Here is a 26,829-nt window from a genome sequence, read left to right as displayed (position 1 = left end):
AAAACAAACTCAAGGCAGGCGTGGTGGCGCACGCCTGTAATCCCAGCACTCGGGAGGCAGAGGCAGGCGGATCACTGTGAGTTTAGGGCCAGCCTGGTCTACAAAGTGAGTCCAAGACAGCCAAGGCTACACAGAGAAACTGTCTCAAAAAAACAAAACAGAACAAAGCAAAAACCAAACTCAATTGTTGGAACACAGCTCAGGCATAGAGCTGTGAGAACACTCCAAGGATACAAGGCAAGAGTCTTGGACCTCAGTTTCTTCAAACATGGATTTCTTCTTGGCATGTGCTTCTGTGCTCCTCCCCCACCCAGGTGTGGTGGGCAGAGTTAGCTTTCTTCAGGTCAGTGTTACTGCTGCTGCTGCTCTTCAATTACATGTCTCAGCTACACTTTACATGCATGCCTCTATGGGAAACATGCTTATGCGATGTGTAGCTGGTTCTTGTGATTGTACACGGCTTGAACTCATGAGAACTCTGCTCATGACCTCAGTATAAATTGTGTGAGGCTCCCAATAAAGTTGGCTATTGCACAAGACTATAGCCTGCTTCATTTATTGGCTCCATTCTCCCAGGTCCAACTACTACTTGAGCAGTGACACTAAGACCAGGGTAACTGCCATGGGTAACTACCATGGAACCTCAGCAGAGCCTAGAGGATGGAGGCCCAAGCTGCTAGGTGTCAGAGGGAGGACTAGGGCTGAGAAAACAGAGCTGGGGTCAGGAGGGCTGCAGGAGCTGACAGCTCACGCCAGCAATAGAGAAAATGGGACAAAGTTGGCAGGAAGCTTATCAATAATGTTGTGCAAAGGGAACAAGGAGATCAATAGTGCCAGACCAACATATAGTAGCTCTGAGATTGACAGCCATGGCCCTTCAGAGGGACAAGTAGGGTTTTGACAAAACTTTGCTTGGCAAGTCTGACCCTGGGCAAAGCCAGCATTCCCTTTGTTCTTTCACTAGGGCCTCTCAAAAGCCAGGGGTGGGCCTAACCCCTGACAGGACCCAGGGGTGCGAGCTTACACCCATACCTAACCCCTGACAGGACCCAGGGGTGCGGGCTTACACCCATACCTAACCCCTGACAGGACCCAGGGGTGCGGGCTTACACCCATACCTAACCCCTGACAGGACCCAGGGGTGCGGGCTTACACCCATACCTAACCCCTGACAGGACCCAGGGGTGCGGGCTTACACCCATACCTAATCCCTGACAGGACCCAGGGGTGCGGGCTTACACCCATACCTAACCCCTGACAGGAACTAGGGGTGCGGGCTTACACCCATACCTAACCCCTGACAGGAACTAGGGGTGCGGGCTTACACCCATACCTAATCCCTGATAGGAACCAGGGGTGTGGGCTTACACCCATACCTAACCCCTGACAGGAACTAGGGGTGTGGGCTTACACCCATACCTGACCCCTGACAGGACCCAGGGGTGCGGGCTTACACCCATACCTAACCCCTGACAGGAACTAGGGGTGCGGGCTTACACCCATACCTAACCCCTGACAGGAACTAGGGGTGCGGGCTTACACCCATACCTAACCCCTGACAGGAACCAGGGGTGCGGGCTTACACCCATACCTAATCCCTGATAGGAACCAGGGGTGTGGGCTTACACCCATACCTGACCCCTGACAGGACCCAGGGGTGCGGGCTTACACCCATACCTAACCCCTGACAGGACCCAGGGGTGCGGGCTTACACCCATACCTAACCCCTGACAGGACCCAGGGGTATGGGCTTACACCCATACCTAACCCCTGACAGGAACCAGGGGTGCGGGCTTACACCCATACCCAATTCCTGATGAAGTTGAGGGAGGAGAATCAGAGTTCAAGGTCAGCTTTGACTATACATCAAGTTTGAGGCCAGCCCCTGGTTCAAAAGAACAAAAAAATGGGGTGGGGGGGTGTGTGTGTGATACGAATAAAAAACACTGTATACATGTACGTGTTCGCAAAGAATATGGCTTTTTGTTTGTTTTTCAAGATCGGGTTTCTCTGTGTAGCCTTGGCTGTCTTGGACTCAATTTTTTTTTAAAAAATATTTATTTATTATTATGTATACAGTGCTCTGCCTGCACATACCCCTGCAGTCCAGAAGAGGGCATCAGATCACGTTATAGCTGGTTGAGCCACCATGTGGTTGCTGGGAATTGAACTCAGGACTGCTGGAAGAGCAGACAGTGCTCATAACCGCTGAGCCATCTCTACAACCTGGACTCACTTTCTACACCAGGCCTGCCTCTGCCTTCGGAGTGCTAGGATTAAAGGCATGCGCCACCACGCCCGGCTAAAATATGTTTTTGTTGTTGTTGTTGTTTTGTTATGGTTTTTCAAAACAGGGTTTCTGTGTAGCCTTAGCTGTCCTAGATTCAATATGTAGACTGGGCTAGCCTCAAATTCACCACAGCGATCTGCCTGTCTCTGTCTCCTAAGTGGTGGGATTACAAGTGTGCACTACCACACCTGACTGACAGAATGCTTTTAACGTTTAAAAAAAATTACAAATAAGTGGGTTTAATTAGAAAAAATATGCAAATAAAAAGGACATTTTCTGACCTTTCATATCTGGCATTATAATTTTATTTGTTTTTTGTTTTGAGACAGGGTTTCTCTGTGTAGCCTTGGCTGTCCTGCCTCTTTCCAGCATTATAATTTAAAAAGACAAACTAAAACAATTTGTTAGGCAAAACAAGCAATCTCAAATTCAAACAAGACAATGTTATAAGCTGACAAAGTTTCTCTTGAGAAGCCTCACCTTCACCTTATTCCACGCAGTTGGGATGGGCCTTGTACCCTCACATTCTTCTGCCTCTATGCCTCAAGTGCTGGGTCAAAGGATTACGCGAACACACCAGGCTCAAAGCATGTTTTCATTTCTTTTCTTTTTGGGGTGGATGTTTGAAACAGGGTCTCACTCTGCAGCCCAGGCTAACCCCCTCACCTGAGCTTCCAGAGTGCTGAAAAGACAGATGTGAGCCAACACGTCCAGCTTCTCTGCATTCAACATGGGGCAACCTGCCAGGCGTGGCATGCACACCTTTAATCCCAGCACTCGGGAAGGCAGAGGCAGATGGATCTCTGTGAGTTCGAGGCCAGCCTGATCTACAAAAGTCCAGGACAGCCAAGGCTACACAGAGAAACCCTGTCTCAAAAAACAGAAAACCCCAAAACAAACAAACACATAGGAAAATTGGCTTGGCGTAGTGGCACATGCCTGTGATCACAGCAACTAGAAAGCTGAGACAGGAAGACTGAGACTTAAGGCCAGTCTATGCTACACAGGAAGATCTTAACTCAAAAACAAAAACAACAACAAGAACAACAAAAACCCAACAACAACAACAAAGAAAAGGTAACAAGAAAACTGGCCAAACATTACACACTAAACCATGTTTTTCTATCTCCCCATTACTGCAAGAATATCTGAATGAAGTGTGTTGAATAATTCAGATGGATGAAAGACTCAGTAGAAAAGTAAAACCTGAACATTTTTACTCTCCCTGTTTCAAGGAACGATGCCTCCGCACAACTCCCTCATGGTTTCTGCACTGGGTGCGACAGCTATGCCCTCACTGGTAGGACCAGTCTCACTCGTAAGTGTGTGACTTCAAGCAGTCACACCCTGGTAACTGGGTAGGATAAGAAACAGTGTCCATGTGCTGTTCTGTCCCTTGTACCACACCTTCCCTAGAACTGTGAGCCAAAGTAGCCATCCCATCCCTGTTGCTTCTGTTGGGTGTTGGTCACAGTGAGACAGATACTAACACAGTCTTAGAAACACAACCTATTTCTAAATCAACAGATGCTTACCACAAGGTGTTATTACTGTGTATTTTCTAGTCAATAACTTATTGCATTACAAGACAAATCAACAAGGGCTATTACACAGGGAAACTGTGTCTCAAAAAACCAAAAAACAAAAACAAAAAACCAAAATTAAGACAAATCAAGATATATTAGGTGTGTATTTATTTGTTTATGCACCGTGAGAACTGATGTCTCCACTCCCTGTTCTCAGGCTGGGCCTCGAGTAACCACTGCTGGCCTCAACTATGTAGGCAGGAATGGGCTTGAACTCCTGTCCTCTGGCCTCCCTCCCTCCTCACCCCACTCCAGGGTTACAGGCATGCACTACTTTATTTGTCACTAAGGATCCATCCCAGGGCCTTGTGCATGCAAGGCAAGCACTCTACCAACTAAGCTACATACCAACCGACCTTCTAAAATAAGGTTCCCTGAGCAACTACAACAACTAGTGCACTACTAAGCAGCTTAGTGCGCGGAGTCCTGTCTAGCACACTGCAGCCAAGCCTGCCCACGGCTCCAGGACTTGCTGACTGCCCGTTTCCAACAGCAGCTGAGTACATACCCTTAAGGAATAGTCGCTCTCAGGGGCAATTTGGTCCATTCTCTCTTGTTTCTTGTACCCTTTCTTCCCTGCAGTATCATCTAAATCCTCTGGAATTCTGATGTCATATTTATCCTTCTCAAAATCAAATTCTGTTGCATTTTTGTAACTGTAAGAAAAAAAATTTAGAAAGAAGCAAAATTTAACTTCACATCAAGAAAAGAAAAATAAACAAATACAAAATGGTAAGGAAGTAAACAAGCACACAGTAGGCCAGGGTCAGGAGGCAAATACCGAACAATTAAAGACAAAGAAAAAGCATGCAGGAAGAACAACATCCATGCCTGCCTACATCATAGAATGGCACAGGGCCAGGCTACAGAGATGGCTCAGAGGTTAAGAGCACAGGCTGCTCCTCCAGAGGTCCTGAGTTCAATTCCCAGCACCCACATGGTGGCTCACAACCATCTATAATGAGATCTGGTGCCCTCTTCTGGTGAGCAGGAAGAACACTGTATACATAATAAATTGGCAAGCTTTCAGAACCTAACGACACAGCTACCGTATCACCTGCAGCAGGGTTTACAGCACTATCTGTTGTTTTTTGCTCTCAAAGGAGGGTTTCACTGTGTAGCCTTGGCTGTCCTAGAACTCACTCTGTAAGCCAGGCTGGCACTGAACTCAGAGATTCACTTGCCTCTGCTGGGATTAACCTAAATGGGTTTTTGTTTTGATTACAAGTGTGGGATGTGATGTTTGTCCACTGGACACAGACTCTTGAGAGGTCCAGTGGCTTCTATCAGCTGAAAAGCATCCAGTACAGACTCACCTCCTCAGTGTCCACACTCACCTCCTCAGTTTCCAGATGATGATTCTCGTCCCCTTCTTCCCCATAATAGCATCGAGCTCGGCCAGCAATTTCTGTTCCGTAGAGAACAGAGAATGCTTCAGAATTGCTGCTAGGCTTGCTTTTGATTCTGCTAAATTAATCATCTGTCGTATGTCCTTAGTTAAAGATCAAAATCAACAACAGATTTTATACAATTTTAATGTAGAAACCAACTTTAATAATGAACTCAACAGAAAACCAGGCGTGGTGGCGCACGCACCCCTTTAACCCCCCAGCACTTGGGAGGCAGAGGCAGGTGGATTGCTGTGAGTTTGAGGGATTATGAGCTCAAGGCAACTGTCCATCCACCTGTGAGAGGGGGAGAAAGAAGAGAGCAAGTGCATTACTCCTGACTGACTCGGGGCTGCATGCCACTGTTTCTTATTAAGCCACAAGAAGCTTGAAATAAGGTAAGCAGAGTGGCTCATGCTTGTAACCCTGCTGCGTAAGAGGCCGGGGATGTGCATATTCCACCACACACTGAAACCATGTCTAGGAAAACGAGAGCTCTGGAACAAGTTTGCCATTTGGTGGTGCTGTAGACTGCATCCTAGTATCTGACAGACCAGTGCTCTTACTCTACTATGGACTTCAGCTCCAGCGCCGGGAAAACAAAAAACAAACACACACACACACACAAACAAACAACTCATCTAGGCACCGTGGCATCTTTAATCCCAGCACTCAGGAGGCAGAGGAGGCAAGACCAGACAGTGCTACATAGTGAGACGCAGTCTGAAACAAACAAAGCAATCAAGTAACTACACATAATTGTATTGCATTGAAGATTTCCACAGCAAATTTCCAGTAAAGAAGAAAAACAAACAAACAAACAAAAACAAAACTCAGGGTAAAGAAGTATATAGAGACAAGGACTGGAATAAAAATGTGGGACTTAGAGGCAGGAGGATCGCTGTGAGCTCCAGCCAGCCTGGTCTACAAAGCGAGTCCAGGACAGCCAGGGCTACACAGAGAAACCCTGTCTCAAAACAAAACAAAACAAAACAAAAAAACAAAACAAAAAAACCAAAAAGAAGCACATGGGCCGTTAGGCACAGGGAAGGAAGTCTGTGCAGACAAGAACTGGAGCAAGACCGTGGGCGCTGGAGAGTTAGCTGAGTGCTGAAGAGCACCTGCTGCTCCTGTGAGTAGATGGGTTCAATTCCTAGCACCTGCTCGGCAGCCCACAGCCAAGGGAAACTAGGCGTGATGGTGCACACCTTTAATTCCAGTCTGTGAATCAGAAGCCATCCTGGGCTATGCAGCAAGTTCCTGGCCAGGTGAGGCCATTCAGCTATGTAGGTCTCAGAAAGAAAAAGCAAACAATGGTTGCCAAGGATGTGAAGAAACTGCGACTTCTGTGCTCTGCTGGCAATATGGCTCTGCAGGTAAAAACCTGCCTGGCATCTAGCCTGCAGACCTGAGTTCAACCCTGGGACCCGCACTGGGGAGGGGAGGCTTCCTAAAAGCTGACTTCCAAATAACCGCCATAGCACACATGTGCAGCAGCAGGGGAAGGAACCCCTTCTTCTCACATCTGCAGACACCACAAAGGCACACGGTGTATATCCATAATGCAGACAAGACATTATACACAAATGAGAACTTTAAAGACAACCTAAGTTTGGATAGGTATGGCGCTGTATGCTCTTAAACCTAGCTCTTGGGTAGATAGGACAGAAAATCAATAATTTGGGGGCTGGAGAGATGGCTCAGAGGTTAAGAGCACTGGCTGCTCTTCCAAAGGTCCTGAGTTCAACTCCCAGCAACCACATGGGGCCCACAACCATCTATAATGAAATCTGGCACCCTCTGCTGGAATGCCGGTGTACATGAAGGCTAAACACTGTGTATATAATAAATCTTTTTTAAAAAAGGACATCTGCTATTGAAATTAAATTTTTAAAAAAAGAAAAGGAAGAGAATCAGAGGTTGGAGGCAAGTCTGAGTCACAGGAAGGAACCTTTCCACAGCAAGACGTGGCGGACAAGACGAGGGCTGAGGAATGAAGAAAGAAAGAGTGTGCCTTTCCTTTAACCTTTCTCTGCAGCGTTCCCTCCAAAGTCAAAAGGATATGGTGCTTGTTGAACGTCACAATTGGGACCACAACGTGTTCCGCCTTTATGGCTTCCAGGTAGGTCTGAGACAAGAAGCCCACGCTCATGGTTTCTCCATTTTTGGTAAAAACTATTGCATCTTTGCCCAGTCGCATAGAACCTGACTTGAAGCCGTTGCCATACAACCCAACCGGGACATGACCATTCATGGTGACTTTGTCACTGAAGCCAAAACTAAAAAGAAAGATTTAAACAATAAACACTCATTAAAAAAAATTTTTTTTAAAGAATTTAGTAAGTCAGGCAGGCGGTCCACGTCTTTAATCCCAGCAATTGGGAGGCACTCCTTGCTGTGAGTTCAAGGCCAGCCTACAAAGTGAGTCCAGGATAGCCAGGGCCACACAGAGAAACCCTGTGGGGGGGGGGGGTCCAGAAAGTATTAAATTTTAATAAACCTAATAAATGTAATGCCAAGCAAAACGCCTGGGTTAGAGTGCTGAGTCTACTCATCCTGGGAGCATCGTCTTTGGGCAGATAACGGGGACCTTATGTTTCCACACCTCTGATAGCTAAGGACTTCTGGTGCTCCTACCAGCTCACCACCTGGACGGCCTAGGTTATAACTCGATGTCGAAGGACCTTCAGGTTTCACAGCTCAGGTCACTTCCTCCAGCTATAAGCCATTCTCTTGCTCTGAACAATGCTGTGGCATGATTAATGACGGGTCAACTTAACTGTTCGGCAGCATAAGAACACTGGGAGACAACTGAAGGCCTCTGTGCCTAGGCTCTCGTCTACTCTGTATTGTACACTTCAGTGCCCACTGCAAACAAGCCTGACCCTCCTGACACTGTTCCCTGACTCTGCAGCCTGAGACTGCATAAATTACTGTCCGCCTCTTCATCCTTTCGGTCTCTTTAAAGACAACACCCCATTCCAATAGCAAACTCCACTAGAAACACAAGCTAAGCCTAATTTATATCAAAGTAAAAAGCTGCCATCTGTGTGCTCCAAGTGTAAAGGAACACTGGGGTGTTGGGGAGGTGGACATGGGGAAAGGTGACTAGCACGGTGGGACTGCCTAACAAGACCCTAGTGTAGGAAATAATGGAAGACCTAGTCATGCTGTGGGTAAGCCATTTCACGGGGCTTTTTTGTTTTGTTTTTTGTTTTTCCGAGACAGGGTCTCTCTGTGTAGCCCTGGCTGTCCTAGACTCACTTTGTAGACCAGGCTGACCTGGAACTCACAGCTATCCTCCTGCCTCTTGAATGCTGGGATTAAAGGTGAGGGCCACCACGCCCAGCAGCATTTCATGTTTTAAAAACAAAAAGTAAAATGGTATTTTGTATGACACATGAAAAATTTCAAGACAGAAGCCATCGTTTTCCAAACAGTGACACTTTTTTTTTTACCTACCTCAGCATCTTATGTAACTTATCTGCTGTCATCCCATTCCCATTATCAGTGAACGTCAAGCACACAGTGTCACTAATGACTGTTTTATCAATCCAGATCTGTTTCGCATTCACATCAGGGTCATAAGCATTATCTGGAAGACAAAGGGTTTGGAGAAAGTCTGAGTCTGCATTTTAGAGACGCCATTCCATAGACCAATGTGTAATAGGCAGCAGAGCGCCACCATTACTTTAAAGGCTATTACTGAGGTTTGAAAACACAGACTGTGTCAGTTAGCTCCCCAAGCCCTTCCCATCACGCAGGGGTAAAGTCTGGTGCCCACCACAGTGCAGCATGAAGCTCCACAACTCACAAAGATGATTAAAACCAGCTGGTCTACCATAAGGGAAATCAAAGACTGAATGTCAGTGAGCACTAGACGTTGACACAGAAGATAAATGACAGTAAATAAAGAAACCGGCAGGCAGTTTCTCCAAAGCTACACACAGTGATGGAAGCTCCACCTCCTCCAAGTGTCTACCATTGTGATCCTTGTCAAGTTTCTTCCAGCTTTACTGCATATTTCTTTTACCACTTTTAACATCCTGTTTAGTATACTCACTTCTCTCACAACAGGCACATATATAGGGATATATTAAAAATGAAAAATATTTAACTGTTATTAGTAATAAAAATCAGTATGTGACTTATACAAAGTCCATCTGAATAGCCCCTAATTGAAATGTAAATTTGAGAGATGAAAAATATAATCTCTTAACTGCTTATTAGCTCTGATTTTAGAAGAACCTTAGTTGGCTCACCTTGCAACCCCAGAGTTAGAGAAGCTGGGGACAAAGGCCACTGTGCGCTCCAGGCCAGCCTAGGCTAGAGGGAGGCCCTTCCTCAATAAACAAAACCTCCAAAGTCCCTCCTCCTCCTCCTCTAGCTTTTATACCTCAGGCAGAACCTTCCTTTAATAAAGAGCCCACCCTAAAGCCAGGCATGGTGGCACTCATCTTTAATCCTGGCACTCAGAGGCAGAGGCAGGCAGATCTTTTGAATTCAGCCTGGACATATAACATAGCGAATTCCAAGACAGCCAGGGACACACAGAAGACCAGTCTCAAAAAGAGAGAGAGAGAGAGAGAGAGAGAGAGAGGAGAGAGAGAGGATGAGAGAGAGAGAGAGAGAGAGAGAGAGAGAGAGAGAGAGAGAGACACACACACACACACACACACACACACACACACACACACACCCCATTGTAAACTATGTATAGAAATTCCTGAGGTTAATGCTGGGTGTGGTAGTGCACACTTGTAATCCTAGCACTCTGGGAGGCAGAGGCAGGTGAGTAGCCTGGTCTACAAAGTCAGTCTAGGACAGCCAAAGCTACACAAAAGACCCTGTCTCGAATAACATCAACAACAACAAAAACAAAACAAAGCAACAAAAAACCAGATTTCCTGCATTTAAAACATACACCTAAATTTGAAAAAAAATTTCTTGCTTGTGCAATTTCCTAAGGGGAAAATCATCATGACCTCATGATACAAATCTGAATACAACTTATGTACTGCCTCATGATTATTAAATAATTAAGGTATATTCCCGGACCTTATCTTCCCCCTTAGTGGAAACAAGAAACACCTGAAAGGTGAATCCACTCTATGTTACACACACTACGGTAAAGCATAAGTTGTATTTTTTTACATTCATAATCATAATAAGAATATTTTCAATGTAAGTGCTTTGTAGACTTAGCAAGTACTAAAAGCTGTGACACACTTGGGTAGTACAGGGAAGGCTGAGGTGTAATTCACTTGATGCCAACTTAAACAACTGTTAAGTAAACTTTTATACCAATGTTACTCAGGATACATTTTTAAAGGAATAGTTGCATATTAATTTTCAGAAGTCATTAAACTATAATTACAATTAAAAGATAGCATATGAAAACGTCAGTTTACATACCTATTAATTCAGCAACTGCACTGAATGGCCAAGTATGACTAGTGGAATTTGTATGTAAAAACTTCGGGCAAAGCTGAAACAAACCAACAATTCATATAATTTAATTCAGCCCTTAATTATGAGCATAAGACCCAATATAATCTGTTAAACAAAATTGAGGCCAAATAAAAATTACTTCATTGCTTGCTCCAAGAAGATAAAACCTAGAAACTTCCTGGAAGATAAAGCTGGGGAAACAACTCAATAGCTTACACACCAAGACCCTTTCAACCCCTTGTCTCCTCTGTACACAATGCCCAGTTCCCAATTCCCTTGTAAGACCCTGACCCAGCCAACATCCTAAAGTCCCACAAACATCACGCCTCAAGTCTCCCTACTCTGAGACAAAATCTTGTCAGGAGGTGTTTGGCCATTAGTGCACTAATTAGGTCTGACCACCTTACCAGCTTTGCTTCATCTGCTGCTTGGCTCGTGGCCTCTCAGGGACTAACTGTCTGACCCCTGAGTTGGTTTCATCATCTATTCCAGCTTTATCACAGTCAACAGTGGCCTGGTTCGCACCCACGACCTCTTCAAACAATGTGAAGTATTACTAACACCTCGCTGTAATGTCCGAGGTTGCTCTTCAGTGGCAGGGTATGGAAGAAGAGTGACGAACACTAAGTTCTTGAGCAACTTAAGCACATACATGCACACAAGTAATAAATTAGTTTAAGCACATTATCTTTAAAGGTGGGCTCATGTATCCTAGGATAGTCTTAAACTCACCTTAAACTTGTGATCCTCTTGCCTCCACCTTCCCAACATAAGAGGCTGGGGGTGTAGTTCAAAGGTAGAATGCTTGCCTAACGTGCACAAAACCCTGGGTTCAATCTCTAGCCCCCTTTAGAACTGGGCATGGTGACCAAGAGCCTGTAATCCCATCACTTGGGAAGCAGGGTATCAGAAACTTAAGGTTATCCTTAGCAAGTCCTAAGCTAGGAAACTAGCACGGACTGTTGGAGATTTGTCTCAAAAAGAAAACCAGCCGGGCAGTGGTGGCACACGCCTTTAATCCCAGCACTCGGGAGGCAAAGGCAGGCGGATCACTGTGAGTTCGAGGCCAGCCTGGTCTACAAAGCGAGTCCAGGACAGCCAAGGCTACACAGAGAAACCCTGTCTTGAAAAACCAAAAAAAAAAAAAAAAAAAAAAAAAAAAAGAAAGAAAACCTAGGCAACTACAGTGACCTGCTCCCTCCCTACAGGAATGATATGGCCAGCTGTGGAATCCAAGACCAGCAGACTCACAACAGCAAAGCAGCAAGCAGCCTACAAACAAACCCTATATAAAATGGCACCAAGATCATTCACTGGGGAAAGGTCTTTTCAACAAATAATGCTGGGAAAACCAAATTCCTGTATTACAACACATAGGAATTAAGTAAAAATACATCAAAAACCTAAAATAGCACACACATATAATCCTGGGAGGCAGAGGCAGAGGCAGAGGCAGGAGGATCTTGAGTTCGAGGCCAGCCTGGTCCACACAGCAAGTTCCGGGACAGCCAAGACTACACAGAGAAACTCTGTCTTGGGAAAACATAAACAAGGGGCTGGAGAGATGGCTCAATGGTTAGGAGCACTGGCTGCTCTTCCAGAGGATCTGAGTTCAATTCCCAGCAACCACATGGTGGCTCACAAGCATCTGTAATAGGATCTGATTTGCACGAAGACAGTGTACTCACATACATAAAATAAATAAGCTTTAAAAAAAAAGAAAAAACATCAACAACAAATAAAACAGACTTCAGAGACAAGTGTGCCCACAGCCTTTAATCTCAGCATTTAGGGAGGCAGAGGCAGGCAGATTTCTGTTGGTTGGGACTTGGTTTTTTGGCTGTTATCCCTGCATTTCAAGAGGCTCCTAAAGAGAACTGCTCCAGGGAAAGTTTCCAGGCTTTGGACTCCAGCTGAGGCGTGAGGTTCCAGCAGCATCTGCTGAAACCCTGCAGACTACACCAGGGACTGATGTCCTTTAGGTTTCATTGTAGTGATTTTTAATATCCTTTTCTGATAGTTTGGGTTAGTCAGGTTGTTAGGGAGGTAGGCTCGCTTAATAAGTCCATAATAAAATATAATTGATAAGAAAATTGAGCCTACACATAGAGGCATCCTGTCTCGAAAAACCAAGCAACCAAACAAATAAAATTTATTTACAACTATACAATCTAAAGATATCACACACACGCGCGCGCGCGCGCGCGCGCGCACGCACACACACACACACTCTCTCTCTCTCATATTCACATCAAAGGGCTAAGGCAGTTCTTTCTAGAGCCACGTCCTAGAACAGATTCAAGTGACCCCAAATCCCTGTCCCAGTGTGGCAAGTTTGCTGAGCTGTTACAGTAGCAGAGCAAAGGGAGACACATACATCAAGGCATCGGGCACAGCAGGAGCTGGGCTACAGCAAAGCTGGGAAAGCACTGCTTTCAGCCTCAGACGCTTGACGCATCTCTCCCATCGCTAGCTGGCTGGAAGCGAGGGGTCTATCTGTGTACTTCAAACCACTTACCCAATGGTCACAGAGACGGTAGCCACAGAGGAGGCAGTAAATGGCTATTAAGGGGCAAAGTGTGACTTAGCTCTGAACACTTAATCCACATAATGGGTGTCAACTGGCCTTTGTAGGCCCATCTTCTCCCAGGAAATCTCAGTCACAACACAAGTAACAGTGAAAACCCTGGAGACATATACTAATGGCAGAGTATTTGCCCAACAGGTACATCTTAGCATTAGAGAAAAGCAAAAACTAAAAAAAAAATCAACTAACAGAATTCAAATGAACTTAAACCAGAGTTCAGTTCCCAGCATCCATATTGGTCAGCTCCTACTGTAACTGCAGGTTACAGTGACTGTAGCTCCAGCACTAAGCAAATCAACCGTTTCTTTTGGCTCCCACAGCATCTGCATGCACATGTGTATACACATACATTTAAAAAAAAAAAAAACAAAAAACAAAAACCAACCAACCAGACAAGCACAGCCAAGGGAAACTAGGTGTGGTGGTGCACACCTTTAATTCCAGCACTTGGAAGGCAGAAGCCATCCTGGGCTATGCAGCAAGTTCCTGGCCAGGTGAGGCTATCCAGCTATATAGTGAAACTGTCTCAGAAAGAAAAAGGAAACAACAGGTTTAAAGGTGTAAAGAAATTGTGATTTCTGTGCTCTGTTGGGTAGCAGGCAATATGACTCTGCAGGTAAAAACCTGCCTGGCATCTAGCCTGCAGACCTGAGTTCAACCCTGGGACCCGCATGGTGGAGGGAGGACTGAGGCCTAAGAGTTGACCTCTAACCTCCCAACACACCCCACAGCACACCTCCACTCCCTATACCAGGAAATAAACACGGAAACCAAAGAAAGTTGTCAGGACCAAAATAAAAGCAGAGAGAGCCATGGGGGGGGGGGGGGTTCCTTGAAAATACTTGCCAGTTAACAGAAACCATGGCCGCATATACAGATGAAGAGCTCGGAGGCATCGCCTGCCCACACTCACTACCACTCTTGAGCTGAGGGTACCCTTGCTTCCTGGTCCTTGCAGCCAAAGACAACTGTTTCGAAACGCAACCCTTCCCCAGTCCCCGCTAGCATGCTTGTCTTGTTTGCCTCCCTGCATCCATGGCGGTTACTGCCTCCTGCCTGCAACGCCCTGCTACTGCAATCTGCTGTTTTGGAGAGCCGCTCTGTATTATTTAGGCTGACACTTGCTGGGAATGTAAAATGTACAGCTGCAATGAACATAGCACAATGGCTCCTCAAAAACTCAAAACACAACACCATTCTGTTATAGGTAAGATTATTATCATCCAGATTGGAATCTTGGGTACAAAGAGACCATGTTACACCCGCAGTTATGATGTCAGGACTGAGGCCACAAAGCCAGGGTCAGCCAATGCTATTAACCACTAATTGCTTCCTAAAGAAGTCCCCACAGTCCAAACAGTGGCCTAACGGTTACACAGGTCCCCAAGTCACCATCCAGTCAGGGGCTCCCAACTGATAGATGCACAGATGGAAAAGACTTCTATATTCTTATAAGTATGAATGACCTAGTCATCAGTATACAGAAAATAAAATATGTATCGTTGACTAATTCCAGGGAAATTAAAAAGCTGTAAAGAAAGTGCAGCTAGGCAGTGGTGGCACAAATACTTAACCCCAGCACTTGGGAGACAGGGGTAAGATAGGAGGATCGCTCTGAGTTTGAAGCCAGCCTGGTTTACCAAGGGAGACTCAGGACAGCCAGGGCTACGCAGAGCAACCCTGTCTTGAATAACATAAAAGAAAAGGAAAAAATAAAAGAAAATAAAATAATCAAATAAAAATAATAATCACAGTACAATGGCAGGCATATCTGAGAATAAAACAGAATAAACCAACCTCAACAAAAATAGGTAAGTAAAGCCAGGTGTGGTGGCACCTTTAATCCCATGGATCTCTGTGAGTTCAGGACAGCCTGGTCTACATAGTGAGTTCCAGGATGTCCAGGGCTGTTACACAGAGAAACCTTGTCTCAGAAACAAAAGTAAATAAAGTAGTATCACTGAACAGTGCACCTGTATCAGCTACATGCACAAGGATCTCTGAGGGTGTGGGAAAGGCACCAAACAGTAAATAGTATAAGCATTTTATTTACAACTACATAAGATAAAAAATGTTTAATTAGCACTGCAGTCCACACTAGGATCTCAGACCTCCTAAATGATTCTAAAATGTGTGTATAAATGGCACAGTGAAGAACACTGCCCTAAGCCAGGCGTCGTGGCTTAATCCCAGTACTTGGGAGGCAGAGGCAGGGAGGCCAGCCTGGTCTACAAAGTGAGTCCAGGACAGCCGGCTACAGAGAAACCCTATCTCGAAAAACCAAAAACAAACAAACAAACAAAAAGAACGCTGCCCTGGCTGGGTAGGGGTAGTGTACATCTTTAATCCCAGCACTTGGGGAGGTAAAGGCAGGTAGATTGCTGTGAGTTCGAGGCCAGCCTGGTCTACAAAGTGAGTCCAGGACAACCAGGACTAAAACAGTGAAACCCTGTCTTGGGAAAAAACCAAACCAAACCAAAACAAAGCAGATAAGATGAGACGGGAACTTTACTAGAACACTTCTTGGGCCAAGCCCAGAACATTCCCATCTACCCCTAGGCCTGGGCCTCAAAGCTTCTAACCTCCATACAATCCAATCTTCTGCAAGCCCTGGCCTTCAAAGTTTCAGCCTCTAGCCTCCATCTGCTAACCCAGGCCTAGATTTCTTCAGCTTCTGAGACTTGCTGCTTAATAAGCTCAGTCTTTCTAGTTCTGAACTCTGCTCTGACTAGCTGGTTCAACTCAGCTGTTTGGACTCAATTTGCATGTATGACAGAAAAGGGCATCAAATTCCATTATGTGGTTGCTGGGAATTGAACTCAGGACCTCTCGAACAGCAGACACTGCTCTTAACCGCTGAGCCATCTCTCCAGCCCTGTTTGGACTCAAAACTCCTCTCCCAGCTGATTGATTCAAACTGGCTTTTCTCCACTTCTCACTGAATTGCTCTGCTTGGAAAAATTGCCTCAGAACTCCACAAATGGACATAACGAACTCAAATGCACCAAGCTCTACCCTACTACCTCTGCACTGATCTTACATAGCCTTTCTGGTCTGTTCTCATGAATTGGGCATAGCCTGTCTTTGACTCATTCTGTCAAATCTTTCTTATTCGTTACTTTATCCACCCTCAATTAGATGTGACTGTTTGGGATTAAAAGTGTATATTCCAGCGGATCACATAGACCTAGGTCTTTGGATGTGATCTCTTGCCAGAGCTGGATTAAAATTCCTCTACACTTCTTTTTTTTTTTTTTTTTTTTTTTTTTTTGGTTTTTTGACACAGGGTTTCTCTGTGTAGCCTTGGCTGTCCTAGACTCACTTTGTAGACCAGGCTGGCCTCGAACTCACGGAGACCCACCTGCCTGCCTCTGCCTCCCGAGTGCTGGGATTAAAGGTGTGTGCCACCACAGCCCTAGCCCTCCTCTAACTTTCAGCTCATGTTTAGAGTCTCTCCCACTCCAAGCATGTCATAGTTATAAGCAAACTGATGTGCAGGGTGAGTTCCAACACTTTAGGTGTCACACTTTTCTCAAACATTTGAGTACTCATTTTTCATCACAGTATATACAAAAACAGGTGCCAGGCTGAATTTGGTTCATGAGCTAGAATGTACAAACTAGTTATGAACTAAAAGCAGACAGGTGAAATAATTCTAAGGTTCCAAACAGGCCATATTATCCACAAAAGCCAAATTAACCCTCCAACACTACCACACGCAGGGCAACTAGTAATTCTGGACTTTGCTACGTGCTAGGGATGAACCCAGGGTCTCAAGAACATTCCATCTGGAAACACTGTCAACATAAAGGAATATGGTCTGCTTGCTTCCTCATTTCAATCTTTATTTTGAGACAGGGTTACACTATGTTACCCTAGCTGGCCTAGAAGTCACACAGTTCACAGAGTTTCCCTCCGCCTCCAACGTGCTGGATTACAGGCACAGGCCAAGCTTTCCTGTTTGTCCTTATGTATCCTGGGGATTTAATTAGCCTCCTGCCCATGACAGACAAAGTGCTCTACCAAGCTGCGTCCCCAGTCCTCTTTCTCATATTTCAAGATGGGATCTCACTAAGTTGTCCAGGCTGGCCTTGAACTTGTGCTCCTCCAGCCTCAGCCTCCTGAACAATCAGAACTATAGAAACACACCACCAAGCCCCGTATAAATTCTTTTTTTTTTTTTTTTTTTTTCTTCGAGACAGAGTTTCTCTGTGTAGCCTTGGCCATCCTGGACTCACTTTGTAGACCAGGCTGGCCTCGAACTCACAGCGATCCACCTGCCTCTGCCTCCCGAGTGCTGGGATTAAAGGCGTGCACCACCACGCCCAGCTTGAATTCACTCTTTTTGTGCTGGGTGTTTGCTTATGTTGAGGCCAGAGCTTGACCAGGATTGTCTTCCTCAATCACTCTCACCTTCCTTTCTGAGACAGGGCTTCTCTGTGCAGCTCCGGCTGTCCCGGAACTCACTCTGGGCTGGGATTACAGGTGTGTGTCACCATCGCCTGCCTACGTTCATCATCTTTCTTTATGAGGCAGGGTCTTCCACTGAACCTGGAGCTCACTGGTCTGGCTGGCTGGCTGGTGAGTTCCAGATGGTTCCAGCCTCTCCCGTGCTGAGCTGACAGACACTTTACTGGGGGCCGGGATCTGGCCTCAGGTCTTCATTCTTTGCAGTGTGCACTGTACTGAACGGAGTGAACCATTTCCCTGCCCTTCGCCTCAATTTTGAAGAGTCAGAGAATGCACATGGAAGGAGGCGGAAAAGAGGGGAACTCAGATGCAGAAGCAATTAAAATAAACATCTAATTCACCCTTCTCTCCTCACCATGAGGCTAGCTGGGACTGCTCTTTAGGTGGTAGCTCAAGAAACATGTTATAAGCTGGCCTGGAACTCTCAATCCTCCTGCCTCAGCCTTCTTAGTGCTGGGCTTGTATGTGTGCAAAGCCTAGTCACTTGGGATGTGACTTTTAAAAAAAAGCATTTGAGGGTTGGGGATTTAGCTCAGTGGTAGAGCGCTTGCCTAGCAAGCGCAAGGCCCTGGGTTCGGTCCACAGCTCTGGAAAAAAAAAAAAAAAAAGCATTTGTATTTATGTTTGGTCCTGGGGTAGTACTAAGGGCCTAGCGCTAGCTAAGTGTGTGCTATTATACTGATATATATCCCTGACCCAGAATAGGGACTTCCAACACTTGCGGCAGGACCTGAGGCTAACTGGCACAAATGGAAGCCCTCTTAGCTGCATCCGTACTGAAGATCCTGTATGTGTTTGGCTAACTAGACCATCACGACTGGGACATGGAATGCTGAGCTATCTTTAGTGCCCTTCCCGCAAGTGCTGGGGGGCCCCACCACACGGAGCAGGTACTCTCCCACTGAAACACAGCCCAGTCCCCGCTCCTTTCTACTGTGAGGCAGTTGTCCAGGAGGGCCTTGAACTCGCTCTGTAGCTGAGGCAGGCCTTGAATTTGTACTCCTCCTGCTCCAGAGTAGCTGAGATTACAGATCTGTGCCAGGAGGCCTGACATTTCAGTCCCTCTTAGAGCTATTTGCCATCATCTTCTGTGTCTGACCCTCCTTACTAGGATGGTCTCTCTCAGAGTGTTGTGAAGCCCAGCTGAGGCCTCTCTGCTCTGTTGCCTGATGCTCCTCGCCTAGGACTTTGTTTTGTTGTATGATTTTGAAGCTTCCATAAGATCGGGGACACAGCAACAGAACACTCCTAAGTGACACTGAGCAATTTCTATCATTTCCCTGGGAATAAGAACTCTTTGGGCCCTGAAGGGGCGAGTCTTATTCTGCCCAGATTCACCCTGTTGTGGAACAGAACTAGTACCACTTAAACCCAGTGGAAAGAATAAAGCTACTCTCTTAAACACTTTTCTGCCAAACAAACTAAATATATACGTAAAGGCCCTTGATATGTAAACAAGTCTCATAGTTAGCACTATTCCTCTTCCAACAGGAGAGTAAGAATGGCCAAACTACAGGCTCTAGAGAAATGACTCAGTGCTAAGAAAACACTTCCTTCTTACAGAGGCCCAGCACCTCATAGGGCAGCCCAGGCCCATCAGTAAGTCAAGGGACCTGAAGCCCTTATCTCGCGGAGCACCAGGCGCGCGGGCGCGCGCGCGCACACACACACACACACACACACACACACACACGTGCAGGCAAACCACTCATAACACGTAAAATAAGCCAATGCGTGTGTGTGTGTGTGTGTGTGGGCGGAACTGGGCAAACTGTATGAACAGGCAATGAAAAACAAAAACATAACAAAAGATGCTTAGACTGCTCAACCTCACAAACAGGCAGACAATAAAACCAGGCAGCATTCCGTGCACGCTTGGGCTATCACATCCCATATGAAGACTATCGACTAATGAATGGAAGCAGAACAGATGCATTCCTCAAGTGCAAGCGAGAACCTAGGAGAGGTGCTTTGACTTCCGGAAATCCTTACCGCTCAGCAATGAAATGCAGCAACACTGTAGTACCTCCTTTTCTTTTCTTTTTTTTTTTTTTAAATACAGGTTCCCAGTATCCCCTGAAGTGTCCTAGATTTTTCCTGCTTCTGTCACCCGAGCGCTGGGATTACAGGCATGCGCCACCATAGCCCCCACCTCCAGCAGACATCCTTTCAAACACCGGCCTCCTCGACCTGAGTTAGTACTTTCCCGGCAAGACCTCCGGGACCGCAGAGAATAAAACTTTGTGCGGAATCCTCAGGTGAAGAAGCCACGCCCACAATGTTTTGGACCCGAAAGTGTAAGTCGGTTTTGTGTGTGGCCACTCCCAACTGCTTCTGAAGGGTCGGTCAGTAGTGGCCACGGCCCGAAGCGGACGCACGGGCAAAGCCGAGGACGCGAAGAGGGAGAAGAGGGGCCCCGGCCTCGGCGCCTCCGTGCCAGGCCCCGCGGGGCGGACCGGGGCGGGAAGCACGTCGCACCGCAGCCCTGGCCGTCCTCCCGCGCCGAGGCCTGGCGGCTCGCAGCCGGTCTCCGCGCCCGCCGCTGCGCCCGGGGCGGGCGGGTCGCGGAGGAGGGCGCGGCTCCCACAACCGCTGGCCTCCGCCACCGGGAGCCGCAGCACGGCCGAGACGCCCGGCGCGCACGGAGCGGAGCGACATGGCGGCGGCTGCCCGTCCCCGCCGCGACCCCCCGGCCGCCGCGCCAGCCCCGCGAGTCGCCGCCGCCCGCTGCCACCCCCGCCTCGCTGGCCCGCCCGGCCCTCCTGGGACCCGGCCCGCTCCTCCCCCGCGCGGCTGCTCACCGCGCTGAGGCGGATCCCGCTGGGTGGCTGCGCCGCCATCTTGAGCGAGCTACAAAGCCAGGACCGGCCTCGGCCGCAACCCGACTGGGAGGTTGCTAGTCCGCCGTGGGGTTCGATGTCCCGCCCACTTCCGGGGCGGGCCGGCTATACGAGGCCCCGCCCATTCACTTCCGCCTCGGGCAAAGACAAACTGGGGCTGTAGGCCAAGAGGCTCGCCCCGCGGGGTCTGTCCTGCTGCGCGCTCGTGCCCCCCACCCCGGCGTAGGGCGCATGCGTGTGGCGGGCTGGCACGCGCTGCGTGCGGCCGGTCGCTGGACTTTGAAGAACCGCGCCAAGAGCGACGTGTGGAGAAGCTAGACAAACTCGGATGAGAATCGCACTGCAGTTCCCATCTTATGAAAGTCATATGTTTTATTTGTAAAAGTTCAAGTAATACAGAAGCATAAAATTTACCAAGTTCCTCTTTTGCAGATAAACAATTTAGTGCTCGCCGGGCCGTGGTGGCTCACGCCTTTAATCCCAGCACTCGGGAGGCAGAGACAGATGGATCTCTGTGAATTAGAGGCCAGCCTGGTCTACAAAGCGAGTCCAGGACAGCCAGGGCTACACAGTGGAACCCTGTCTCAAAAAATGGAAATAACAATTTAATGCTTTTTATTCCGGACCCACGCTGTCTAGTACTAAACGCTGTTTGAAGTGTGAGAGCCTCTCCTTTCCTACCCTTTGACTTGTGTTTCCCCCCTGCCCCTCGACCCGCCCCCCCCCCCCCCCCCCCCCCCCCCCCCACTCCCCCCCCCCCCCACCCCCCCCCCCCCCCGCTCGCTCGCGTGCTCTCTCTCTTTCTGTTGTTGCTTTGTTTTGTTTTTCCAGATAGGGTCTCTCTGTGTAGCCTTGGCTGTCCTGGACTCACTTTGTACACCAGGCTCACAGTGATCGGCCTGCCTCTGCCTCTGGAGTGCTGGGATTAAAAGCATGCACCATCACGCCCTACACACACACACACACACACACACACACGCACACACACACACACACACACACACACACACCAACACCCTGGCTAAATGTACATCTGTGTATCACGTGTGCGGTGCCTGAAGAGACCAGAAGAAACCATTATCTGTCCTGGTACTGGAGTGACAGACGATTTGTCAGCTGCTGTGTCCTCCAGAAGAGCAGCCAGCGGCCTTCACTACAGAGCACCTCTACTCATGAGTTCTATTCCTTTTAAGACTGTAACAAACCTGATGACCTAAGTTGTGCCCCAAGACCCACAGAGTGGGAGGGAAGAACTGACTTGCAGTGGTTTGAACGACCACAGCTTAGGTTCCTATATTTGAACGCTAGATTTCCAGTTGGTGGAACTGTTTGGGAAACATTAGAGGATGTGGCCTCGTTGGAAGTGCGTCACAGGGGCGTGGCCTCATTGGAAGTGTGTCACAGGGGTGTGGCCTCATTGGAAGGATGTCACAGGGGTGTAGCCTCATTGGAAGTGTGTTACAGGGGCGTGGCCTCATTGGAAGTGTGTTACAGGGGCGTGGCCTCATTGGAAGGATGTCACGGGGGGCGGGTAGTGGGTGAGAGTGTATCATTTCCCACTTAGCTCCATTTCTCTGCCTCGTGCGTGTGCCGTGCCTGCCTGTTGTCATGTTCCCTGTCACGATGGTCATGCATTTGTTGGGTCAACAGCGAGCCAGTCAGCATGGGGAAAGACGGAAGTCCTGATCAACACAACTCAGAGGCTGGTGTTGGCTCAAACCTCCAGTGTCTGCCACCAGGCAGTTTATTTTAAACCAGTTAAGCACAGCACAGTTTTAGAAAAAAGTTTCCTGGTGACAATTAATTAACTCAGTGCCATGTGAGGCTTAAGGCATGACTACATCGAAACTCTTTTAAAAGTACATGTGACCTCGTCTATAAAGATGAGTTCTGTTGACTGAAAAAAAGGCGCTCACGATAAGAGTCTAGGGAGAAGAACTGAGATAAACATGAGAGTCCAGCAGATTACCACATCCACTCCCGGCCTTCTGTCAGAGACTGAAGGGACGGCCCTGCCTGCCTGACATTCCTGGTGTCCCTAGTACACACCTGTGAGAGCAAGGACTTCATACCCTCCACATGAACCCACCCTGAGCTGTAAGCCACAAATTAAATGCTCTCTCTTAGAAGTTGTTTTAGTCATGGTGTCTTATCACAGCAATAAAAAAGGAACCAAGACAGGATTCTCGTAAGTTCTCGTCCTCTGATCTTCACGCGCACACATCATCGGGGCACATGGGAGCTAACACAAATACACGTAAAGTCTTTTTTTCCTTCACAATATGACCGTCTCTCTCTCTCTTCTCCTTCCCTCTTTGCTCAGCAGCTGCCAAGACTTATGGTTTGCCTGCACTGCTCTTCAACTCTCGTAAAATGCTCTCCAAAGTTCCTTCTAAGATCAAGCCGGGTGTGTTGGTGCACTCGGGAGGCAGAGGCAGGTGGATCGCTGTGAATTCGAGGCCAGCTTGGTCTACAAAGCAAATCCAGGACAGCCAAGGGGAACACAGAGAAACTCTGTCTTGAAAAACAAAAAACAAAATAAATAAAGTTCCTTCTAAGGCCGTTTTAAAATTCTTTCACTAACAGTCTATGAACCCATGAAAGGAAACCCCGAATTTCCTGATAACAAGAGTAAGGACTCCTCCAATGAACTTACTCAGCCTGCTTAAACAGAAACACCCTGAAGAGTTATCTCCAGGGGTGTGAGTCAGCCCGAACACACAGTGACTGCAGAGTCCCACTCTATCACGGCTGATGAGTTCACGGAAGCTGCAACACAGAGTCTCACGGTTGCCCTTCCACTTTCATGTCTACTGCCATCTCCCAAGATCACTCACAGCAGAAAGTGGGGAGAGGCAGGAAGAAGTAAAGGCTGGCATCTCTAGTGATGCTGGCCTGTCTGCTTTTCCACTGGGGAGTGCCAAACAACTCCATTTCCCCGCTCTAGCCCTGGTTATCACTGCATGGTTTCCTTCGCTGAGTCTCCATGGCTCTTTACTTCAGGACTGGTTTATGTCCAGTGGATAAAGCCGTATTCCAGCACTGTCCTGTAAGTATGGGTCCAAGTTGATGGGCCTCATTTTGTGTAATCTTTAGGCTGGTGGACATTTGGGTTGGCTACTGAATAATTCTGCCATTAATGGGTGTGGGTGTGCAAATATCCTTGAGACCCTGTTTCTCTTTTGTTTCTTTCTTTCTTCCTTTTCTTTCCTTTTTTTTTTTTTAAGATCATATATCAAGCCGGGCATGGTGGCACATGCCTTTAATGCCAGCTCTCAGAGGCAGAGGCAAGCAGATCTCTGTGAGTTTGAGGACAACCTAATCTACAAAGCAAGTCCAGGACAACCAGGACTACAAGAGAAACCCTTTCTTGAAAAAACAAACAAACAACAACAACAAAAATCATATCTCACTATGTAGCCAAGACTAGCTTTTAAATCTTAATCCTCCTGCCTCAGCTTCCCGAGGGCTCCAGCTAGAGGTGTGTGCCAACTTGCTTGGCCTCTAGTTCTTTGAGGTATATAATTTAAAGTGCTAAAGCCAGGGATGGGGGTGGGGATGAGGGAGTGGGGGGGGCTTGGAGGGGGGAGTGGGAGGGGGATGGCACATACCTTTAACCCCAGCACTCAGTAGGCAGAGGCAGGTGGATCGCTGTGAGTTCGAGGCCAGCCTGGTCTACAAAGCGAGTCCAGGACAGCCAAAGCTACACAGAGAGACCCTGTCTAGAAAAACCAAAACCAAACAAACAAGCAATAAAGTGCTATAGTGTACATGTAGCCTGTTTCCTTTCCCCCACAGTTCATATACACATGTCAGTGTTTAGACAGTGAGACTCTTCTGACAAGGAACCCCTGGTATAGGAAGGTCAGCAGCCAAGCACAGTTGCGCCTCTGTAGCTTCTTCTTTGTTTGCACAGAGCCATCACTTCTCTAGTGAATTGCTCTGAAAACCAGTGTTTCCGCTGGTGTGGCCCAGGAAGCCCTGCAGACGCGCATCCTCGTGCGGCCACTGCCCCATGAAGATGCCATGGGTTCAGCAGGAATAAAAATGTGCGCTTCCTTTGGGAGATGTTACTGAGAGGCAGCGAGCAGGACAAAGGGGCAAATGACTCAATGACAGCATAGGCTGTAATTTAGGAAAAGGCTGCAGGTGGGCTGTCCAGTCCAAGACACTGCCTGCCATCCGCCAAACACACTGGTGTCACCGAGCCAGAAAGGAGGAAAGGGGAGTGAAAAGGCTCCCTTTTTGTCCAGTGGCTAGCATGGCTGGGGCAGCTAGGGAAGGTAAAAAAATTCTCATGGCTGGCCATCACTGGGGGTCCAAAGGACAAGAACCCAGAAAAACAGTAGTTCTGGGAACTAAGTTAGCTTAGCTACAGGAGCTAAATGGAGGTGTAGGGACCAAATCAACGCCATTTTGTGTTCAAGGCCTGAGCATTTTGTGTCAGGGCTTGAGAACCTGACACCCCAGCCCCACCCCACCCCACCCCTGTAACCTGGAGTTCCTCATACACAGCTAGCAAAGCTAGCAACTGTTCCTATGAGCTTGCACTCAGTGCCAACCAATCAGAGCCACAGATCACCACAACCAGAACATGCAAAAAATTCCCTCCTGTGGTCTGGCCCTGGTCCCCTGCCTTAGCCCTGGTCCCCCCAGCCAATCAGCTTAAAGAGCTACTTTTCTGTACCCCTCTAACCAATCAGGTCACAGCAAGGCTTGGAAATGGCTTGGAACCCGCCCCCCTCCACCTGCAGTTTTTTCATTTAAAAGACCTGTTCCCCTAGCGCTAGGGGCCACCATCTTCCCTGCTTAGGGTTAGGGTTAGGCTTGAAGGTCCAGGCTCTGAACTTGATTAATAAATGAGACCATGTGTGATTTGCATTCGACTGATTCCTAGTGGTCTTTGGGAGTTTCACGGCTGAGTTGGGCATTACAGAGGAGCTTTACAAAATGTGACAGGGCAAGGCAGCACAGAGGTTCCTCTGTCTTGTATTCCTGGTGAGGCCATCTCAGGTTAACTAGAATTTTTTCTCCCTGATGGAGAATCCTGTGGGAAATTACCCAGCACCGTTCTAGGAACCCAAGGTCAGGGTGCCCTAGCTAACTTTTCTTACCTTCTGTCAGATTGTTTGCTTATGTGAAGCCTCCTCTGCAGCTGCCACTTGATATGCCAGGGATTGCTTTCTGCCTCAAAACCCCCACCACGCTCTAGCTGCTCAGTGCTAGGATTCCTGAAAGCCGCCTGGACTAAGGAGTTTGAGTTGGCCATCTGCTGTGCCTGAGTGTTCATCTCTGGTGGGCTCCCTGTAACAAAAGCGGTGTGGCCATGTCTGACACAGGAAAACTGTATCAGATCATAGGCAACCATGATGTGGCCCTGAAGAGAGAGACAGTCCCTTCAGTTCCAAGCATAAGGGAAATTTATTTCTTTTATGTGTGTGTGTTTTGAGAGAGAGAGAGAGAGAGAGAGAGAGAGAGAGAGAGAGAGAGAGAGGACTAAACTAGACTTATTCTCAGCTACAAGATGGAGAGAGAAAGCTCTCTAGTCTTTTGGGAAAGCTATAAGCCTTTTGCTTAACACGTTTCTGTCCTAGGGGGAATTGTGGCCTGATTTCTTGAGGCCTTCAGGAGGTTCTCTTAAATGATAGCCAGAAGATCTGTAGCCTGCCAGTCACTTGGTCTCAATCAAGCCTTCTGAAGAAGATGGACAGCCCTGTGTGGATTTTTTTCTTTGTTTGTTTGCTTGCTTGTTTTTTTTTTTTTTTTTTTTTTTCCAGACAAGGTCTCTCTTTGTAGTCTTGGCTGTCCTAGACTTTCTTTGTAGACTAGGCTGGCCACGAACTAACTCACAGCTATCAACCTGCCTCTGCCTCTGGAGTGCTGGGATTAAAGGCATGAATCACTGTGTGTTTTAACCCTTCACTCTCAGGTGAGTCTTGGGCCCACACAAATACAACAACCACTGCTAGGCATAACTGCCTTGCGATACCAGAAGAACTAAAATTGGATTTCAGGGTTACTGGGGCAAAGGTTAAGAAATAAGGAGCCGGGCGTGGTGGCGCACGCCTTTAATCCCAGCACTCAGGAGGCAGAGGCAGGTGGATCACTGTGAGTTCGAGGCCAGCCTGGTCTACAAAGTGAGTCCAGGATGGCCAAGGCTGCACAGAGAAACCCTGTCTCGAAAAACCAAAAAAAAAAAAAAAAAAAAGAAAGAAAG

The 26,829-nt window shown here is 47.5% G+C and overlaps 1 protein-coding gene and 1 long non-coding RNA gene across 4 annotated transcripts in view; both read right to left on the bottom strand.

Annotated features, from left to right (window-relative positions):
- The window catches only part of Morc3 (MORC family CW-type zinc finger 3), a 45,386-nt gene extending 24,649 nt beyond the window's left edge, over positions 1-20,737 (bottom strand). Inside the window, exons 1-6 of the mRNA XM_051150283.1 lie at positions 20,574-20,737; positions 10,680-10,752; positions 8,727-8,859; positions 7,330-7,543; positions 5,214-5,362; positions 4,385-4,532 (exon numbers count right to left, since the gene is read on the bottom strand). Of these exons, the coding sequence (XP_051006240.1) occupies positions 4,385-4,532; positions 5,214-5,362; positions 7,330-7,543; positions 8,727-8,859; positions 10,680-10,752; positions 20,574-20,612 (756 nt within the window). The 5' untranslated portion in view covers positions 20,613-20,737. The remainder of the gene's footprint in view (positions 1-4,384; positions 4,533-5,213; positions 5,363-7,329; positions 7,544-8,726; positions 8,860-10,679; positions 10,753-20,573) is intronic.
- Positions 937-1,900, bottom strand: LOC127192931 (uncharacterized). Of its 3 annotated transcripts, none has more exons than XR_007831079.1 (4): positions 1,764-1,900; positions 1,437-1,591; positions 1,248-1,307; positions 937-989 (listed from the first exon to the last, which is right to left on the bottom strand). It is a non-coding gene; the product is annotated as an uncharacterized LOC127192931 (long non-coding RNA). The 3 variants fall into 3 exon arrangements; XR_007831081.1 differs by lacking the exon at positions 1,764-1,900 and adding an exon at positions 1,678-1,732; XR_007831080.1 differs by lacking the exon at positions 1,248-1,307 and having other exon boundaries at positions 1,506-1,591.
- Positions 20,738-26,829: the final 6,092 nt, after the last annotated feature.

The sequence above is a fragment of the Acomys russatus genome, chromosome 8, assembly GCF_903995435.1.
Source record: "Acomys russatus chromosome 8, mAcoRus1.1, whole genome shotgun sequence".
Lineage (NCBI taxonomy): Eukaryota > Metazoa > Chordata > Mammalia > Rodentia > Muridae > Acomys > Acomys russatus.
Note: the sequence above shows the minus strand (reverse complement) of the source record. Positions and strands in the feature narration are given on the sequence as shown.